Genomic DNA, 21189 nt, shown 5'->3' on the forward strand with positions numbered 1-21189 from the left:
TTATTAGTGGTCTTCTGTAATGAGACAAGTCCTCTCACTGCGTTTGTTTTTTTTAGTTCATTCATTTTTGCTACATGTTTTTATTAAGTAGAATAATTATATTTTATATGAAAGTGTCTTGTATATTAATAATACAGTGTTGTGTTGTATATTAATAATACAATATTAATGATGATGATAATCATACAATAAATTAAATAAACATATTTTGTGTATTGGTTACTGCTTACTTGTGGAAATTATGTTTCTACAAATTTTGATGCATATTTACTAAATGCAATCATTGTTTCTCACACAAGGAAGAAAACCTCTTTTATGTATCTAATTGAACTATTCTTATTCGTTCATAGGCAAAAGTTCAGCTTGACTGTGGTTCTGTTGGCCAATGACTCCAAAGGCATGATCTTCTACAACGGTCAAAAGACTGACGGCAAAGGAGATTTCATCTCTCTCTCCCTGAATGACGGTATCCTAGAGTTTCGATATGATCTGGGCAAAGGGCCAGCTGTCATTAGGTAAACAGCACTCTCTATAGTTATATTCAAATGCAGTTCAATTCAAATTACTCCGCTGTGTTGTGTTTAGTTACTCTTGCAGTTATCTAGCTGTAGCTTTTGGGTTTATTTTCATATTGCCATTAAGAGGGGCAAATAAAAAAAAATTCTATCTGTGTGTTTGCAACAGGAGTAAAGAAAAAATCAAGCTGAACGAATGGAACACAGTGAGTCTGGAGAGGGCCAGCAGAAAAGGAGAGATCAGCATTAACGGCAAAGACCCCGTCAGAGGAGAGGCCCCGGTATGAGAACTCTCTTATGCTTATGCTGACCTACAAAGGCCACAAACATCACCCTTCTTTACAAAAACAAGTCAAACTGTTCCGTCCCTTTCCAAAAAGCACTGCGGTGGTACTTCAATATACAGTGGAGTCCAAAAGCACAAATAGTTTTTGGGGATTTTGGAAATTTTGACTGAAAATTAAGACATATTTCAGATTGAGCTCTATTTTTATGTCATTAATCAAATAATATGTGACACTGATAATGTGACTCTGTCCAGACAGTCAGATGTTCTTCCGTTGAAGCTCAAGATTCTCTTTAAATCATCTCGAATCATCTCCACTGCTGCTGTCATTAAAGCAAAAGAGAGAGTTATTCTAAAATATGACCTTTTACTCAAATTGTTATGCTGACAGTGTCAACTGTGTTAAAAAAAAAATACTAAATTAAGATTATAAAATACAAGATTTAAAAAAAAAAAAAAAAAAACCTTTTAGACCCCACTATACAACATTGTATTGAATGACTACCATATTCACATACCATGATATTGACATTTCAGATAATACTACAATATTATGGTACATTTCAAAGAAACAATGATATTACCATGATTCTAATTGATATTGACCAAAAAGTCATGCTTTGTTTGCATTCTGTAAAGTTTAGTTTGCTGCTTTTCACGCAGGGTCTGGGGTGCATGTGTGGGAAGCTTTTGAAACTTCCCTCTTTTATGCCTCATACTTGTGGTCTTTTGTCTGTGCCCTCTATTTGCTTTTAATTGCCATGTGGAAATGACTCTGTCTGTTGTGCTACGGATTCGCACCCACTCAGATCAATCCCAGCAGCCTCTGCCTGAGCTCGTGTCAAACCCGAAGTACGACAGCAGAACAATCAGGCCGCTCTCGTACACAAATCGAGGCCGTGTAATAATCCCGAAACTCTCTCATCCTCCAGTTATTCTAAATAGTGTAATTTGTGATTAGCTTGATGTAGTCTTACGCGTAGGCACTTAAGTGTGCCTTTTTCATCATTAAACCTTCCTACAAATGAAAATTGTGTTTCATTTCGGCGGTAGAGGAAGGCAAATCTTATTAAAGCGAGAGCGTAAGAGGATGAGAGAGGAAAAAATGTGAAGAAACCAGAATGGTCTTGTTCCAAACGGGCCGTCTGCAGCGAAACCCCGAGAGAAATGCTTTCATATTGCTTCAGTGGCCTCAGCTGTTCCACTGAACAGACTCTAACTACACTCCCATATCATAAAGCAAATATAAATAATGCGGGTGCAGTAGTGTAAAACATAACGCACCTTTAATGCCATTTCTGATTTACTCTGAAAATTTGTTTCTGAGGCACTGTACACACATATATTTATTTACTTGTGACCTGCATGCTAAGTGTCTTGCTTGAGCTACGCCTTTGAATATTTTATTCCTCAGGCTTACAGTTTACTGCATGTGGTTCTGTTCTGTGTGTACTGACATCCTCTGTGTTTTCTACACTGGTAACATTTTTTTTCTTCCTTCCCCTGTGCTCTTTTTGTGTGCTGTCTGGATATAAGAAATCACGCAAGGTAATGACTGAAATCTGAAATCGCTTTCTAGAATCAACATCCTCATTCCCACCAAAAGTAACTGTCCATTTCAGCTTCATTGTCCATTAGTCAAGATCTGGTAGAGGATCAAACGAAACGAAGGGGAGGGTTTTTTTTCTCCTCTTCAAACCATTCCATATGCTGAAAGGAGCGAGGCAGAGAGAGATTTGGCTTTCAGCGCAGACCAGCTGGTATGGGGGCGACGAGGGAGAGAGTTATCATTTGACCACCATTGTTTCATCACCCTTCCAACAACAATGAAATGTCTTCATTAGTCTTGCGTGGGAGGGCCATTAAACCGCCTCACTGTGGATGTAGACTGCGAAAGAAATGCTGCTGGCGTGGGAGAGAAAGGGAGTGTTATCACAAGAAAAAAAGGGATGTGAGAGGAAGAGCGCTTGGTATAGATCGAGGAGTTGTTCTTTTGCCACATTTGTTTTTGGACCCTTCAAGGGTGTCTTACTTTTTTTTGTTGTTTGTTTGTTTGTTTGAGGTGGTACCAGTGACAGTCTTGGCTCACTTCCTGCCCTAAGCAACATAAGACATGGCCAAAGAGAAAGACATTCTATAAATAAGTGCGAGACCTGATAGTCTAGTGGTAGAGTATCTTTTTAGAATCCGAGGGGTTTCAGAAGTTCAGATGTGTAACTTTTGAACCCAAAACTTTTTGAACTTTTGGGATAGGGTTAGAGGTCTCTTATGTTCACCAATGCTGCATTTATTTGATAAAAAAATACAGTAAAAACAGTAATTTTGTGAAATATTATTATATTTTCAAATAACTCTTCTATTTCTATTTGGATATATTAATAATATTTTTTTTCATACATATATACATACATATGTGTGTGTGTTTTGTAACATTGTAAATGTTTTTACTGTCACTATTGATCAATTAAATTAATCTATGCTGTATAAAAGCATTACTTTTCACTTTTCAACTTTAGAATGATAATATATAATTAATAAAGAGACATTTTAATATTTTTTTTCATTAATGTATAATATTATTGGGTTTTTGTGTTTTTATTTAATTTTTTTTTTTTTGCAAGGAAAACTTCTGAACCTGGCAGCTAGTGATGATTTAGATTGTGAACAATTTTGACATTTTAAAAATAATATCATTTTCAGTTTAAAGCAAATGATCTCAGTAGAACTGTCTGCATTCCTGCCAAGGTTTTTTTTTTTGCCTACAACAGTTGTGAAACTTATGGAAGATACTAATTTTTCTTGGAAATTGCATACAAATTCTTGGCTCTAAAATTGGAGTGGGCACGTGCCAGTTTGAGTGGGCATAATGCTTCTGGGCCCTTGGGTAAACTACTTAAATAACACTCACAGTTAGCTATTCACTTCACCTGCTCAATCTCAGTCTCAGCTCGTGTTGGCAGAGAACGGGAGAGTGAAAATGTCTCTCCCAGCCTGTGGCTGTCGGTGCATTGCAGCTTGGTGTCAAGACTTTTCATTGCACACGTCTCTGACCACATGAAACAGCAGCTGGGTGAAAACATTCCTGGCTATGCTGTCTTGGCCAAACCGCATGTTTGGACTGGCCTCTGGGTCCGTAGCCAGAGCTTTTCAAGCCTTCGCCTGTATCCGTACTTAGCTATTCTTCTTTTTATATCTCTGGAATGAGAGCTGGACCACACATAAGAAATTGGCATTGCTGTTGATGTCCCATCTTTTTTCCCCCAGCAATTAACTTGCCTTTCCCCAAGGCAATTATTGGCCTACATAAAATAAAGATTTTTAATTCTTTTCAAGTAGAGCCTCATGCAGAAAAATCCCACTGTAACTAAAGCGATTTTCACACAGGTTGGAGAAGCGCTCATTTCATGGTCATCTGCATTGTGAGCTATACACCAATTAGAGTTTACAACTCAAGATTTAAAGGTCCGAGGAACAATCAGGCATCCATTACACTCTTTCATTAAAAAAACATCCATATCAATCGTCCTCATTTCAATTGCTTCAGTTTTCTCTCTAAATTTTTTCTACCTCTTTTCCTGCTGTCTAATATGTTAGATTCAGAGTCATTTACCATTCAGGGAACTGAGCTTAAATCAATTATGGTTTTGTTATATTACACTTACACTGATGTGGATAAGGATTAGGTGTAAAAGTTGAATCAATAAACCTGCTGATGTACAGTAAACATCCACTCTTCTACTGATTTTACTGCAGTTGCTCTACTAGATGACCCATAAAAATATTATAGGCATTTTATTTGCATTAAAGGATGTGACTTTTAATAAGTTTGAAGAGTGAACAGAGGACGAGGAACAGTTTGTGTGGTTTCTCACGCTCATTTTTGTACTCTCCAGAATCAGCACACAGATCTTAATCTGAAGGAGTCACTCTTTGTGGGCGGAGCCCCTGATTTCCGCAAAATAGCCAGAGCTGCTGCGATTAAAGATGGCTTCAAAGGGGCCATTCAGAAGGTGAGAGCTATTACAGATGCATTAAAGTCATGAATTCCCATTTGCATCCCATTTTACTTCCATCAGTTGATGAATGTTTAGAGTGAAACAGGATATTTAGTGAGAATAAACCTGAATTTACCCACTGGGAATTAAATGGATAGTAAAAAATGGATGTTACTTACCAGAATGAAGCCAAATCTAAATGTGATTTGCTAAAACACCCCCTAAATAGCTGTTTGGCTATTGCTTAACATTGTCCAATGGCCTGTACAGCCATAATGACTGATTGTTTCAGAAGAAGCACAACTTAATCTATTTGAACACAAAATAACATAGAGAACACAATTTTTTATGTTTTCTACTTTAACACATACTAAGGAATCCTCCACAGTAAGACCAGGAACATGCATTAAAAAAGGAAATAGTTTTGACATCAGAAAATAGTTTTTGAAAATAATTTTGATCTCTTCATAGATTACTCTGATGGGAATTCCAATCCTGAAAGCTGATAACGCACTTCACTCCAGTGATGTGTCCATGTATCCCTACCACCCCTGCTCCACCCCTGTTTGTGAGAACGGAGGGCGCTGCAACCCCCTATTGGACAACTACGAGTGCGTCTGCCGCCACGGATTTGCTGGACAGCACTGCCAGGACGGTAAGTGCCTTATTTCATCACTTTTTTTTTATGCAAAATCGTATTACCCAGTACAGCCTCTCCTCCAACTCCCTCACATTCCTTTAAGGCAAGATTTGCATATGTCTTTTGAATACATCAACAAACAACTTAGTTAAAAGGAAATGCTCATGGCAGTTTTAGCCAGTCATATGCTCCATATGTAGATTTAGCTAAATCCACACCTCCAAACTTTTACAAATAATACCAGCCACCGTCCTTGTTCAATTTGTATGCTTATCACAAACACAGTTGCAAGAAACCCAAGAACTTTTGCTCACCTCATTAACCTTTCTGGGTCCTACTGTTGTATCTTTAACTTTAATGAAGCTACAAAAGCATGAAGCCTGCAATATATCAAGCTTTCCTCCTTTGTTTTAATTAAACAGTGCTGTGTCTTATATCGATTAGTGTAATTTAACTCCATCTTCTCTCCTCCCTTCCAGCAATATTCGAGAAATCCGCTGGGGACACCGAGGCCATTGCATTTGATGGTCATACATTCATCGAATATCACAACGGAGTCACCAAGAGGTAATGTCAGTGGCCTCCCCAATGATCACGATCCACCCTGAGCATCCCATCTCTATATTAGCAGTCAGTGAAGGGTGATGATGAGCTAGATTACTCCGGCTCCATTTAAGGTCCAATGTGCTTGCTCGTTTTAGCTAATGGTTTGATCTCATCAATTACCACTTCCACTGGCCTGTCTCTTTGGTTTTCCATGAACCCTGCCTGGTTCTAATTAGTGTAGCACCCGAAGGAGTCTCAAGACTCCACTACGACATACCACACTTACAGTATGCACTGTAATGAACCTTCCTCCACCATCACTGGGATCTCAAAACCACACGTCTCCACTACCACACATATCCTAAAGCACCATGGATGGTCATGTCTTGATAATTGCTTCCTTCTTCACTTATCAGATGATTTCTCTTCCTTTGGTTGGTCTGATGTGTCAGCGGTCCAGCAAGCACCAATTACGTCAAGCGTTTTCTCGGTTTATAGTAGAAAGGACTGCATTTTTAACCTGTCACAAGTGTTATATATTATATTGCAATGTCTTAACCAGTGTTGAGGAAGCTACTATAAAAATAAAGCTTTCTAAGCTACTCATATTTAAAATTTGATGAATTACAGTGAAAATACCCTATTGAAAGTTTAGATATCTACACTGAAGGTTACTAAAAGTAATAAACTACAGTGAAGCTATTTATGAAGGACATATATAACGGTGTTTTGCTGGCACAAATGATCTCAATTGGAATAACCATATTTAAATTTTAATTAAAAATACTGTAATTTACACATCCTGATTCAAAAATATGATGAACAGCAGAACTTAGCTAAATATTTGACTACATTAACTCTAAATCCATATAAAATTAATTGGTCCTGTCAGTCCTACATGTAAGTCAGGGAATCGTTTTATAACTAGATGAACTGATTTACAAATCTGAGTTGACATTAGAAAAATGTTAGTATCATTGCTGCTTTTCACTGATCATACAACCGAGAAATGCATCTCATACCACTTATTTCACAAACTAGCTTTCTGAAACGTGGTGAATCTTAATGTAGGACACACTCAGGACACACTCATCTCTGTTATGTGTAGTGTGTGTTTGTGTCAACCTGTCTGTCTCTGTACACAGCTTTTGTTGTCTTTGCTCTTGTCCGTCTGTCTCATGTGAGTGTACTCTGTTGTCTTCCTTCTGCTCTCAAGCAACTGACCAATGAGATCCCAGAGTAAGTAACCCAGAGACATCCTGGGATGGATTTGATTAAGAGAAACTAACATTTTTAAAGACAAACCATTGACATAACCCAACATCTTGTTTTTCCGTGTATTCCCATTTACATCACATTCAAGAAAACATTTTAAAAAAAATACAGGGCTCATCTATTAAACATAAATATATATTTTTCCAGGAAAGGTGCATTTTCATCAGAAACCAGTTTCAGGAACGCATGCTTGGCATGAATGATGATAAGCATTGTGGTACTCTGATGTATTCCCATAAGAATCATGCATGGAAATACCTGAACTGACTTTGGAAATATGTCTGTGTGTATTCTTATGTAAAAAAAAAAAAAAAGAATGAAGCCCCGTTTAAGTGCAGGTATTATTTAACTTTTTAAAGCACAATATACATCAATATTTGTTGGTTTTAACAGCTGGGTTTAAATGGCATTTTGCCGCCACATTAGGGAAATGTTCAATCTGTTATAGTGTTCCTTTTAGTGATTCTTATTTTAAATTATTTGTTTCCTTCTGAATGTAATTAAGTGTCTAAGTGGCTGCACTAAGCCCTTAAAAAGCTGGCAGCTTGATTAAATGGAATTATGTTATGTATTATGCTCATGAAAAGTTCCTGCCCGGCTTTTAAGCCACGTCATTTTGTTTGTCAAATCGCTCCCAGTGATTTCTGATAATTGTACCCAAGGATGAAAGTGAAAGTGCCACATTAATCAAGGATTTGTCTCTCAAAACCGTACGCAATTAAAGAGGCTCCGTCCAGTAGAGAAAGCGAGCCATGGCTGGCATCAATAACGGTTAGGGACAAGGCCCTCTTCATTGACTTTTACTGTTCTTGGGGTTTAATGCATGTCACTTCCTGTACAAATGAAGTGCCAGATTAAAATTAATCTCAACCAAGAAAGCTGACCAGCCCTTCAAAATGAGTGTCATCAATTTAGCTTGATCTGGTTTTGAACAGAGCCCTTAAAGTTAATGAATTCCTCAGAGGACGCCAGCATAGTGGCGCCGCATCTGTGGGAGTAGTCATATTTCTGTTAGTATTTACTGTGCTCTTCACCTGTCTTTATTCTTTCTCTTTAGCTCAGCAGCCTTGGATCAGTTTACCCATTCTTACCATTTAAGTGTCCTATTCCTAAATGCGTTTTTTTGTATAATTGGCCTTTTGACAAAAAAATATATATATATATATTTAGCTTATCCAAAACCTAGTGAGCTATCTTGCTGCCTTCTTAGGAAGCATAATAACTCTCATTGAATCCTTTAAGTGACCAGTTTGAAATGCTTTACATAAGCGGAAAAGCACGCCACGTAAATAGAAACTTGACTCGAAATTGATTTCAGTAGAGTTTGATGTTAGCATGTTGCTAAGCTAACAGCACACTACTAGCATATCATAAAACACAGCACACTCAGATAAACACTGAAGTATTTTTCGATAGTTTTCAGTACTGAATGGTCTCGTTTTGTCCATCATCTTGAATTTTGTGCAATGAATTCATATGATGCCAATATTTTATTCTTATTAAAATTAACCATGGTTTTATTATAGTAAAAGTGCAGTAACCGTGTTTTTTGGTGAATTGATTACCATTTGTATAACAGTTTTACTACAAATACCATGCTTACACTATGGTTAGTGTAGCAAAACCATGGTTATTTAGTGGTTACCATGGTTTAACTATAGTAACCATGTTTGGGGGGGGGGTGTTTTATTTGTAGTAAAACCATGGTTAATTTTCAAGCCGAGTAATTAAGTTAAGTGGACCTATGATGCCTTAAAATGTTGGCTCCACAGGCAGCTCACTAGGTTTTGGAATTTGATCGAAAACGACCAGTCTTTCAAACATATACTCATTTAGTTGCTTTTTCTCTTGCTTTCTTGCTCTCTTGACTGGTTGAGAATGATGGAATCGTTGATAAATTATAGTAATTCAACCATGTGACAGCGCAGAACAATAAAGCAATTTATTCTTCCAATGTTATTTCTCTGCCTATGCTGGCATAACAACTGAAAGACTAGAATAATTTAGTGAAGTCACTCCAGCTCCTTGGTGCGGATCTTCTTATCTGTATGTTATGCGATCCCTGTGCTTCCCCTCCACCCTTTTGCACTTATTGCATGCCTATCATTTCTTCCCTTGCTCCTCTAACCTGAGTCACTGGAGAACCCATCTGACCAGAGGTGAGTCCCCTCTGCCTGAACTGTTTCCAATGGCATGCTGTCCTTCCACACTCAGCCACCCTGCAGAAGCTAAAGGCCAGGGCTTTTGTCAGGTAGCACATCGCAGCTTGCACTCTGAAATCATGTCTCAAACATGTTTATTTGTCTAATACACAAACCTAGATAGAATATGTGGAGTACAAATGGTAACACGTATTAAGCATAACAAAGGTGCCAATGCAAGAAAAAGAAAAAAAAGCATCTAGCTTGAGTTCTGTGACTACAGATTCTTTGTGGACCTGCTAAAATATGTACTGACTATTCCCATGTGAGCCACTGCCCCCTATAGGTGGATAGCATAAACCACTCTTTTAAGTCTGATCACTTCAACTATGAAAAAATGATGCACCACCCTATTATGCAAGCTGCTGCTTCTGAGATTTTTTATAAAGCAAAATACTCAAAGCAGTTTTGTTGCTTACGTCCCATTAGGATCTCAAGCATCTAGAACATTAGAATGTTCTAGATGTTTGAGATCCTAATGGGACGTGAGAAATAATGAGCTCAGCAGAGTGGTGTATAATCACAGTTAGCTGCCCTGATGCCGAAGCTCTGGCCTGGGGCCGTGCAAAGGGATGGCCTGTGGAAAGAGTCCAGTCAGCACATTACATGTGTCTCACCGGGAAAGAATTCAATTACAGCAAATAATTATTCAGCTTTGCGCCATTACAGGCTCATCAACAGCATTAGCGTAATGAAAATCTGTCTTTTTAATCAAACAAATTGAGATATGTTATTTCCAAATCTAAAATTGTAAGTAGAGCTGCTAATATTGTGATTTGACTTGTCAGTTGGGCAGAGTGTCTGATTTTACGCCTGTCTTCAGATGAATCGTTCCTCAAGACAGCACGTATTGATCGACTGGACTCCTTCTAGGTTAAATTCTTGAATAAAAAAATGCACCTGCGGTTTATTTATTCACACAGTCTTTGAAAGGAAACACAAATACTGTACAAACAAGCTCACAAATAAACACCATCAGTGATATCACAGTTTGCACACCCATGGAGAAAGTGTTTCTGTTTGCTTCAGTGTGGCGTGAAGATGCGAGCGCAGTCGCCATCTGCTTTCTTTTCTTCTGTGTATCGTGTCCGTTGTCTTGTTCCTCTCCGTTTTGTCTTTGTCTTGTCTGTGTTTTTATTCGTGTTGTCACTTGTCTTTTTGTCCTGTTTACACGTTATCTGATTTAGCAAACAAGCCCCCACACACTTGCTATTCTGTCTCACAAATGCGCTCGCTTTCTCAAATAATGGCTCTCTTGATGCCACAACTGCAGGTGCACCACTGAGAACAAAGGAATTGTTGTAAAAATAGCTGCTTTTTTTTGGTGGCGTATCTGTGGGTACTTCCAAAGGGGCAGAATGCGAGGTTTTGTTGGATTAAACCAGCTCCCCGTTGACCTGAACAATAGCTCGCTCGGAGTGACACCGTCCTCCCTGAGGACGCGCAGATGTCATTTTCTTTATGCCTTACAAGGGAGTGCTGCAGGGAACCAGATCAAAACACACATCAGACGGCAGCTGATATGGGCTTCCTTCCTTAGCGCTTCCTGCGCAGGAAGAGAAAATCTAGAGCTTGCAGGCAAATTAGGAAGTGTTAACTTGGAGATAACCTAAAGTGTGTCACCAGCCCTCTCACACATACACGTGTTCGAAAGGCCCTTCCCCCATCAGCGTGGCCTAGTTTACCTAGTTTCATACAGACCCACATCTGTTCAGTCTGCTCATTAGATTATCAAACCCTTACTGGGTTTTTGACTGTATCAAAGTTATGTTTTCACTGATAATTGCATCACTGTTGTTGATAAAATAGCAGGTAAGTTAGGGCACATCCTGTGGTCTACACAGCGTCTCTTAAACGGCAATGGATTTGTGACAGCATTTCCTGTCTCTCTTTGATCTAGTGAGAAGGCCCTGCTGGTGAATAAATTTGAACTGAGCATCAGGACTGAAGCTACTCACGGTCTGATTTTGTGGAGCGGAAAGGGAGTGGAGCGCTCCGACTACATCGCCCTCGCCATTGTGGACGGCCGTGTGCAGATGACCTATGACCTCGGCTCCAAGCCTGTGGTGTTGCGCTCCTCTGTACGGGTCAACACCAACCGCTGGATACGAATCAAGGCCAGCAGGTAAAACATTATTCCATCATTGCCTCAACAGTAAGGAATTTTTCTACTTGCCCTGCCAACAACTTTATTAGCCCCCAATAACAATTATACATTTTCAGTTATAAAAATTTGTTTAGAATTCTGAATGTTCCAATATAAAATGTATACTTTTTTATTTCATATTTATTATAAAATTATTTGTAAGAATATACAGTACCTTACAAAAGTTGTGGGTCGGTAAGTGTTTTTAATGTTTTTTTAGTATCTTATGTTCGCCAAGGCTACATTTATTTGATCTAAAATACAGTAAAATTGTGAAATATTGTTAAAATTTAAAACAACTGTTTTAATATATTTTAAAATGGAATTATTCCTCTGATGGAAAAGCTGCATTTTCAGCAGCCATTACACCAGTCTTCAGTGTCACATGATCCTTCAGAAATCTTTCTAATATGCTGATTTGCTGCTCAAGAAACATCTCTTATTATCAATGTTGAAAACAGTTGCTTTTTAATATTTTTGTAGACACTGTGATAAAAAACAAACAAAATGTTCATAGAAATCAGTAATATATCAAATGTCTTTTCTGTCACTTTTGAACAATTTAATGCATCTGCTGAATAACACTATTCATTTGTATTTTTTAATTCAAATATTTAGTTTTCTTAAAAATGAAAAAAAAAAAATGGAAATTAGAAAACTGCCATAATTTCAGCAATGCTTGGAAAATGCTGCAAAAAATACACAGAAAAACATACTGATTGGTTTATAATGTTTTAACCATATCTTACTGACACTACAGTACCATGTCTATTATTCTTACATTTCAACACAGCCGTATTTATAAACAATAATTTTACCTAGCTGGTACATTTATACAATGCATAGAAATGCATATACAGTACATAATAAAAAAAAAAAGTAAATAATGAAGTTTTGTCTTACCAGCAGTGGCAGTCATTCATATTTGCCTCAGGTGTGCCATAGAGGTGTTTGCCAGTAATGAAAGACAATTATATTTACCAAAAAATTTGCTATAGACATTTCCCAATAGTGGCATGTTGTTCAAAGCTTGCTGCAGGTTTATGACTACAAGTGTAAAGCTGCAATCTTCTTTTTTTCCCCTCGTGACTGCAATACATATTACAGTACATATTAACTACAAGTTTGCCAGAAGGCCAATCTTCAGGAAATGTGAGGGAAAATCACATTTTCAATGTTAATGCTGAGCTGTGACTCACTATCTTCATGTACTTCTCTATTCTCCGCAGAGCTCTCAGAGATGGCTCGCTGCAGGTTGGTAATGAAGCAGCTGTCACTGGGTCATCACCCTTGGCTGCCACACAGCTGGACACAGACGGCGCTCTCTGGTTGGGTAAGTCCATCTTACACCGCTTTGCACAATTGTAGTACATTTACAAACCATATGCATAAACCTGCTCCGACACACCGAATATCAACAGTCCCCACTTAGCTTGTAAAGTCTAATTGGATCTTCCCCCACAGTGAGTGCTTTTGAAAAGCTACATCTCTTGTTACCCCTGAGCATCACTCAAAAAAACTATATTAAGACACAATATTACCTAATTATGTTTAATTAATAATTCCAGGATGGGTCTTTACTATATGGAGACAGATAAGTCTCAAATATAATTCACGCAAAAAACACGATTCACACATGCGTAGACAATTTCACATGCATGAAACCTAATTCACGTACACACAAAAAAAGTTCACGTGCGTGAAAAAAAAAAAATCTATTCTTACCAAAAGCAATTCACATGCGCAAAATAAAAATATATATTCATAAAATACATTTCACAAATGCTTAGATGTGTTTAAAATGTACCAGTGTCTGAATGTAAAATCGTCAATTATCCCCTGGCAGAGCTCTCTTCCCACGTTCTGTCTGTACTCTTTAGACCAATTGCGAGCTTACCATTAATAAAAGACTGAGAGTGCCAAGGACGGCTGCTTTTGCTCTGGATTTAATTAGAACGGAAATTAAGCCTAACATCAGTAATCCCATAACAGTAGAATGGACACAGCCCCATTAACTCAATTGAGACAAGTGAAGCTTTTTAGCATTTTTAGAACTTCCGTTTCTGACGCGCAGACTAAACTATTTTCACGTCAAACCTGTCTGAAAAATCACTAGTATCGTGTACTTTGTATTCAGAGACGGCGAGCTTGAGCGGGGATGGGCGTACTTGAGCAGGAGGTAGTAATGTCAGTATTTTAAAATGTAATGGGCTTCTATGGGCTTCTTCTCTCCCCGATTGCGCGAGCTTCACAATGCACTCTCGGTGGCTTTGATTGGGTTGAATACTCGCATCTGATTAAAGAGTACACAGACCCACGTGGGAACAAGAGAGCTCTGCCAGAAAGTCTCAAAAACACACACACACAAATCCGAGTGATTCTCCGAATTTGTACATTCAGACACTCGTACATTTTAAACATTCAAAGGTTTGTGCACAGTTGTATATCTACGAATTGTGTTTTGCATTTGTGAAATGTATTTATGAATATATAATTTTATTTGCGCGCATGAATCTTCCAGCACGCACGTGATGGGTTAGGTTTCTACATGTGATAGTGTGAATCGTAAAGATTAAAAAGGCTGATTTATTCAAAGGGTGTTTTAAAAACTCTAATATCTCAGTGTTTGCTTTTTCTTTCTCTTTTGACAAACCTATAAAGATTAAAAAGGCTGATTTATTCAATTTTAAGGTTGCGAAAAGTATTTCAGCACAGGGCAGCCAGTAGAGAAGGTGCTATGGATTCCCGGTGGCTAGAATACATTATCCTCAGACAGCCTGAACATCAAGAGCTCCCTCCGAAAATCCCTTCTTTCAAATATCATTATTTATTTACTTATTCAGATATAATTTAGTTGAAATTAGCCCTGTCAGTTCTTCCGTTGCAAGCACACAATCCGATTAAAGGGGAAGCACGTGGGGAGGCGGAAGGAAAAGAGAGAACTGGGTGAAACGTGAGCGAACTGCAACGGGGAGACATTTTCGCCGTGCTCAAGAGCAAGAGACGGTGCTGGATTTTCAACAGTGTCTGGTCCGTGAGGGAGGGGAGTGTAACTCTTACTCAGAAAGATGTCAGGGAACATCCCCAGAGCCTGGCCTCACAAAAACACTGTTTGATCTTCTCACCTGTTCCTGAGTGTTGTGTCTCTATCTTTCTACATTCTGACACCCCCACCTTACACCTTCAGTGTCTCAGGCGTGATTAAGTTTTTAATAGTCTTCTACTCAGGGTTTCCATAAGCCACAGACTATTCATCAGCCTTTAATAATATATAGTGCTGTAGCTTGCCTGCATGGCGGGTAATATCACTAAGATATAGGTTACACTAAGATATTACCCGCCATGCAGGCAAGCTACAGGTCATATTAAAGTGCAGTTGACATATACTGTACAGTGCAAGTGTCCAAGGTAAAAAAGAAAAAACTGTTGTAATTGTAAAAATTTGTAATATCTTGTTGAAAAGACATTTTTCTTTGTGTACTTTGTGTTCATGTTGGTTTCATGAGGTTTTGAAAACTGTTTATAGAATTTTAAAGAAAAATATACATATATTTATAAATGTTCATATACAGACTCTTTAAATTGCATAGGGAGTAACCAACAAGTAAAAGATAAAAGCAGTTGTGTATACCCATCTTTACAAATCGAGATTAAAAGCATAACTTATAAATATCATGAATTATTAAATCACAAGAAAAAGTGTGTGTGTGTGTGTGTGTGTGTGTGTGTGTGTGTGTGTGTGTGTGTGTGTGTGTGTGTGTGTGTGTGTGTGTGTGTGTTGTGTGTGGGAAAAAAAACATGTTTATCATAGGAGAGATGTATTTCTGAAAAAGATAAAAGTATCATAATCTTCTATCCAATGTGATGGGATGCATTTCTTACAACCTCTTGAGAGTTTTAAGTGATTCGATGGCTGTTTATACCAATTTTGTGATGTCCACTACTAATTGAATGGTTTATTCAGGTTTATTGAAATGAAGTGACATACAGCCAAGTATGGTGACACATACTCAGAATTCGTGCTCTGCATTTAACCCATCCAAAGTGCACACACAGCAGTGAACACACGCACACCTTGAACACACACCCGGGGAGCAGTTGAGGGTTCGGTGCCTTGCTCAAGGGCACCTCAGGCATGGTATTGCCAGCCTGAGACTCGAACCCACAACCTTAGGGTTAGGAGTCAAACTCTCTAACCATTAGGCCACGACTTCCCCTTTGTGTGAATATAAAGTGCTGTGCAGTATATCATGTACACTTGATCTGATCTTGTCCATTCCTCTCGTCTTCAGGTGGTCTGGAGGAGCTGTCCGTAGCTCGCCGGTTGCCCAAGGCTTACAGCACAGGCTTTATCGGCTGCGTGAAAGACATGATAGTCGACGGGGTGCAACTACATCTGGTTGAGGACGCCTTAAACAGTCCCAAAATATTACACTGTTCTGCCAAATAGTCTGGCACCACGTTCCTCCCAACACCATGTCTACTGCTGTAATTATTTTTCTTTTTTTTTTTGTATACTTTTCTTTGCATTTTATATTGGAAAAATCACATTGTTTTAAATATATTTTTTTTGTTTGTTTGTTAGTTTTTTCCCCGTCATTGCGTCCAACCATAATCATGGTGTCACAAGACAAGCAAAAAGTCATCTGTCTTGTTTCTGTGACAAACAGCAGAACATGTACTTGCTCATTACTTGAACAGTGGCAGATGAGGTTGGTGCTGTTTGTGCGTCTGGATTGCCTTCTCTCGGTGCCATAGCTTGCTGTCCAGCAGTCATCATGCATTCCTCTGAGCTACTGCTGTGGTCCATTACTATATTTTAAAAGGTCTAAAAAAATGACTTCTCGCTTTATCACAGGTCATCGCTTTAACGACGCCACAGCAACTTCCTCATTTATGATACCACTAACAAGGGTGAAAGCTCGAAACTTGGAGCTTTTGAATCCTGAACTAATAGTAGCTGACGTATCATTTAGCATTCCTCAAAATTCACCATTGGTTTTTTTTTTCCCCATGCAAACATCATTGACCTGTGAGATGTAATACATAGTAACGAAATACATGAGACTGTGAATTTTGAAGATGCTATTTTTTGTTGCAATTATTTGTCTCATGTGTTGTGCATATCTAAAGAGCAATTACATATTATATATATATATATATATATATATATATATATATATATATTATATATATATATATATATATATATATATATATATATATATATGACCATTTGTTGCATGCATCTTTTTAAGTGTTGAGTTGATTTTACCTTGGTTTTCTTGATCTTCATCATTCCATTCAGGGCAGAAATGTAGCTGACTACATTGCAATCTCGACATATGAACATTCAAGTTGGGAGATATTGAAAATTTATATATATATATTATATCTGCTATTTGTCAATCTGGACTTCTTGTGTGTTGGAAAAAAAACGGTTGTTGCAAAAACTCAACATTGGGAGGCGCTGTAACAAAGGAAGAGATGAGAGACTCAAAACACATCAGATGGACAAAAACAGCATTGACATCCTTGGCATGTTCCTTCATCGAACAAAAATCATGTATTCACTGCATTTTGTTTTTTTATCGTATATCAGTTGAAAATGTTGCTTTAAAATGCTGCCAGCACTTGCTATAAAAAAGGGATGATGTATGTAGACCCCCTGCATCCTATGACCATGGCCCCCATAACAGCTGTTCATGTTCAGCGGTAACCAGTGAAAATAGTAATGCATGGGTTTGTCAAGTCAAAATGATTTTTGTAACCTGTTTCAAGGCAAATGCAATGCTGTGGTGCTGTTTCAGTGTAAGATACCAGATGCTTTGCAATATTTCACTACAAATATGCCTGTTCAGGGTGAAGTATCACCAGATCTTTTTGTAATTTTATTTTACATTTTTTAACAAACCCTGGAACATGCAAGACCATAATCATCATCATGTACAGCCCTGTGATTTTTCAATTGTAAATTTCTTACTGAGGTTTTGTTTTAGTATTATACACTGGAAGCAAGTCTGAGTGCGGAGTGGGATTGGGGGAAAATCGATCTGGTGACTACTATTCCACAATAATAACATCAGCACCCCTTTACCACAACAACAGCATTAACCAACCATAACGAACTCCACCAGACGACTGGATTTTTGATCGCTTTTATATTAATCAAAGTTATTTTTTGACATCCTCCTCCGGTAGCTTTGCTCTCAAGGGATGAGGCTCATGGTGAGGAAATCTGCTGTGTGAATGGAATCTGAGAAATGCCTTAAAATCATTCACTGTTCATGGGTGACAAAAGTTCATTTCCATATTGTTCTGTGCTCTCACTTTAGCCAGTATATACGCCTCCTTCCCATCATGTAAATTAATTCATAAATGTTAATAATTATATTAATAATGCTTATGAGAATTTCCAGAAGGCCTCAATAATAGTGGTCCTGGACTCTACAAATATACGGTTTACTGTACAAATACTATTTTCAGTATCTTATTTATGTCTTAAAAAGAATTATCAGTCTGGCATTTGTAAACTACTGTTTTGATTGATTGATTGATTGATTGATTGATTGATTGATTGATTGATTGATCAATCGATCGATCTAGATCTGATGGGCTGTGAATGCACAGAATGAAAGGCATGATCTTACCATTACTAACTTTATTACTCGTGTCTTGTGTTCCAACCACCATAAAATAAAATGTAAATCAAACTGACCTAACTCTCTGTAACATTTACTCCTGATAATGTCTGTGAATAAATCCCTCCAGTTCCCAAATTATCTAACCCAGAGTCTCCCTAGTGTTATATATTATATTATATTATATTATATTATATTATATTATATTATATTATATTATATTATATTATATTACAGATCAAATGTTTGGGATTGGTAAGATTTTGTTTTGTTTGTATTGTTTTGTTTTGTTTTTGAAAGTCGTCCCGTTCACCACTGCTGCATTTATTTAATAAAAATACAGTAAAACAGCACCATTGTGAAATATCACAATTTAAAATAACTGCTCAACAACTAACTAATTAATAATAAAACATAAAAAAAAAAAATTTCCTCCTATGAAAAAACAAACATTCAACTATTTTTAGCCACTTTTTAACCATTAATGCATCCTTTCTGAATATATATATATCTTAGTATCTACTACAGTATGTTTAAGTGTAATTGTTAAAGTCAACAAAAAATGCCTTTAAATTCAAACATTGAATGTATCACTTTATAAGCCCAACAACATGCAAAATCATTACCCTGATGAAGGCTGAATAGCAAAACTTGCCATCTTGACATGCATAGATAACATGGAAAATTCATTGGGCCGATATTGGAATTAGCCATATTCATTATCAAGTGATAAATGAATGTGTTTGATTGTATGCACAGCCTTTTATGTCAACGATATATGGAGTGTTTCTGAAGTGTTTCTCATTTTAAAAGTTTATTAGACTATTTATTTGCTATCCTAACTATAAAATTGAAGTCAAGAAATAACACTTAATAAGCATATTATAAGGTGTGCTTACAGTAGTCTTAATTTATAAGAGGGATAGTGTATTATTTAGTTATGTAACAGTTATTCTCCTAAGGGGATATAAAATGTCATCAGACATGACAAGCTCAGGGTTGCCTGGAGATGTTAGAGAAACAGATCTTGTCAAAGAACTCTGGCACTCTGGGTACAATGGTTAGTGGGAAAATCCATTGGACTTCAGTGTATAGTGCTAAGCATATGAAATGATCCATGCTAGACGAGCAGAGGGTTTCAGTACACATGCTCAGAGCAGTGCAATAAAGAGGCTTTTACTGCATGTAACAAGGCTTCAGCTGTCTGGCTTCATCAGGGGATCTGTGGCTCCTATTGTTCCTCCTAATGGGGTTTTAGTTTGGACTGAAGAGTCCTCGGGCTATAAGGTCAAGGGGCGTCTCGGAATAGAGCTTGTCAACAGCACTGGCTCTTCTTATAGTGAGTGATTTCCTTCACACAAAAACAGTCAACCGCATAATAATCAACCACTGTGTCAAATTTTGTTACTAAATGCATCCCGGTTTTGAATGAATCATCAAGTGAATGAGTCAATGACTCATAAACACCATCACTTGTTTCATTCCTGAATGATTCAGTGTTTTTAAATGAATCAGCTGAGAAACTGATTCAATAAATATAGTATATACTATACATATAAATAAATATGAAATAAATATAACATAATGGATCATATGACTTAAAACATTAAAATTATGAGATGACAAACATTCACTGTATAGACTCACTGTCTAGAGAGAGAGAAATCCATAGATAAAGCCCTGCATTTCAGAAAATTGCATAACCACGTCCCCCAGCAGATTAATCTTTCTTAGGGCCAGTGACGTCATGGCAGCCATGGCATTGCTGCAGTGTCCACAGCTGCCACCATCAAATCACCCCAGTGCAAATGGGGTCGGGCCCAAATGGAAAGTGATGAAATGAAAGCAGAGTCAACATTCCTGTTGTGTATCTTCTACCCCCTAACAAAAATAGCAGCATTACAAATAACAGAGTAAAAATAAACATGCCTGGAAATGAACTAAAGGTGACAATTATATGGAAAGAACTGCTAAAATGAGACTGGAGGAATAGAAGTCAATGTATAGTACTGTGTATGTACATCACTTCTTTATGGGCCTCTCAGGGGCGTGTTTTGGACCTCTAAATGTCTGACACCTCGACCAGTGAAGAACCCAGGTGCTAAAAATCCTCTTACACAAGCTCACATAATATTTGAAATGTAATCAAATAAAATCTTAGACATTCTTAGTTTTCATTTATTTGGTTTTAGTTTTGATTAATACTTCAACTTAATCTAAATGGAAATAAGAAATGTTGCCCTGGCTATCTGGAATAAATGTTTTATATTAGTTTAGTTAATGTTTATTTTATATTTTAAAGTTAATGTTTGCTCTATATTACAGTGTGTTTTAGTAAATGATAATAACTATTGACACATAATTATGATATACGTAGGCAACTGAGTCATATGAGAGTAAAAAGTCAAAAGTATGAAATACTAAGTCATAAGACTTATAGTAAAAGGTTTAAACTGTGAGATGAAAAATCAAAATTCTGACATGAAAATAACAGACTTGACTTTTTATGTCATAACTCGTAATTATGATTTACCAAAGCATGATTTTCTTCTTATGTGGCAGAAATTGGCTTCCATAATATAATATAATATAATATAATATAATATAATATAATATAATATGATATAATATAATATAATATAATATAATATAATATAATATAATATAATATAATATAATATAATATAATATAATTAATTTGTGAATATTTTTGTGCTCTTGTTTTGTGTAGCCTATATAGATAGATAGATAGATAGATAGATAGATAGATAGATAGATAGATAGATAGATAGATAGATAGATGGCTGGTGGCTGGTTTTATTCTCTAACTAATCCTGTCATATGGTGTTGGGAAATGGCACGAGGTTTATAATAACTGACTAGTTTTGTGCCGGCCGGATAAAGTTTTTCCAGTCTGTTGTGAGTGTTGTGTCTTCGCTGTCAG

At 37.1% G+C, this 21189-nt stretch overlaps 1 protein-coding gene across 1 annotated transcript in view; it reads left to right on the top strand.

Annotated features, from left to right (window-relative positions):
- The window catches only part of LOC109045062 (agrin), a 267061-nt gene extending 250053 nt beyond the window's left edge, over positions 1-17008 (top strand). Inside the window, exons 30-41 of the mRNA XM_042713167.1 lie at positions 351-515; positions 685-796; positions 2338-2349; positions 4695-4811; positions 5268-5451; positions 5916-6003; position 6219; positions 7199-7220; positions 9383-9416; positions 11359-11583; positions 12834-12937; positions 15897-17008. Of these exons, the coding sequence (XP_042569101.1) occupies positions 351-515; positions 685-796; positions 2338-2349; positions 4695-4811; positions 5268-5451; positions 5916-6003; position 6219; positions 7199-7220; positions 9383-9416; positions 11359-11583; positions 12834-12937; positions 15897-16054 (1222 nt within the window). The 3' untranslated portion in view covers positions 16055-17008. The remainder of the gene's footprint in view (positions 1-350; positions 516-684; positions 797-2337; positions 2350-4694; positions 4812-5267; positions 5452-5915; positions 6004-6218; positions 6220-7198; positions 7221-9382; positions 9417-11358; positions 11584-12833; positions 12938-15896) is intronic.
- Positions 17009-21189: the final 4181 nt, after the last annotated feature.

This window comes from Cyprinus carpio, chromosome A23, assembly GCF_018340385.1.
Source record: "Cyprinus carpio isolate SPL01 chromosome A23, ASM1834038v1, whole genome shotgun sequence".
Lineage (NCBI taxonomy): Eukaryota > Metazoa > Chordata > Actinopteri > Cypriniformes > Cyprinidae > Cyprinus > Cyprinus carpio.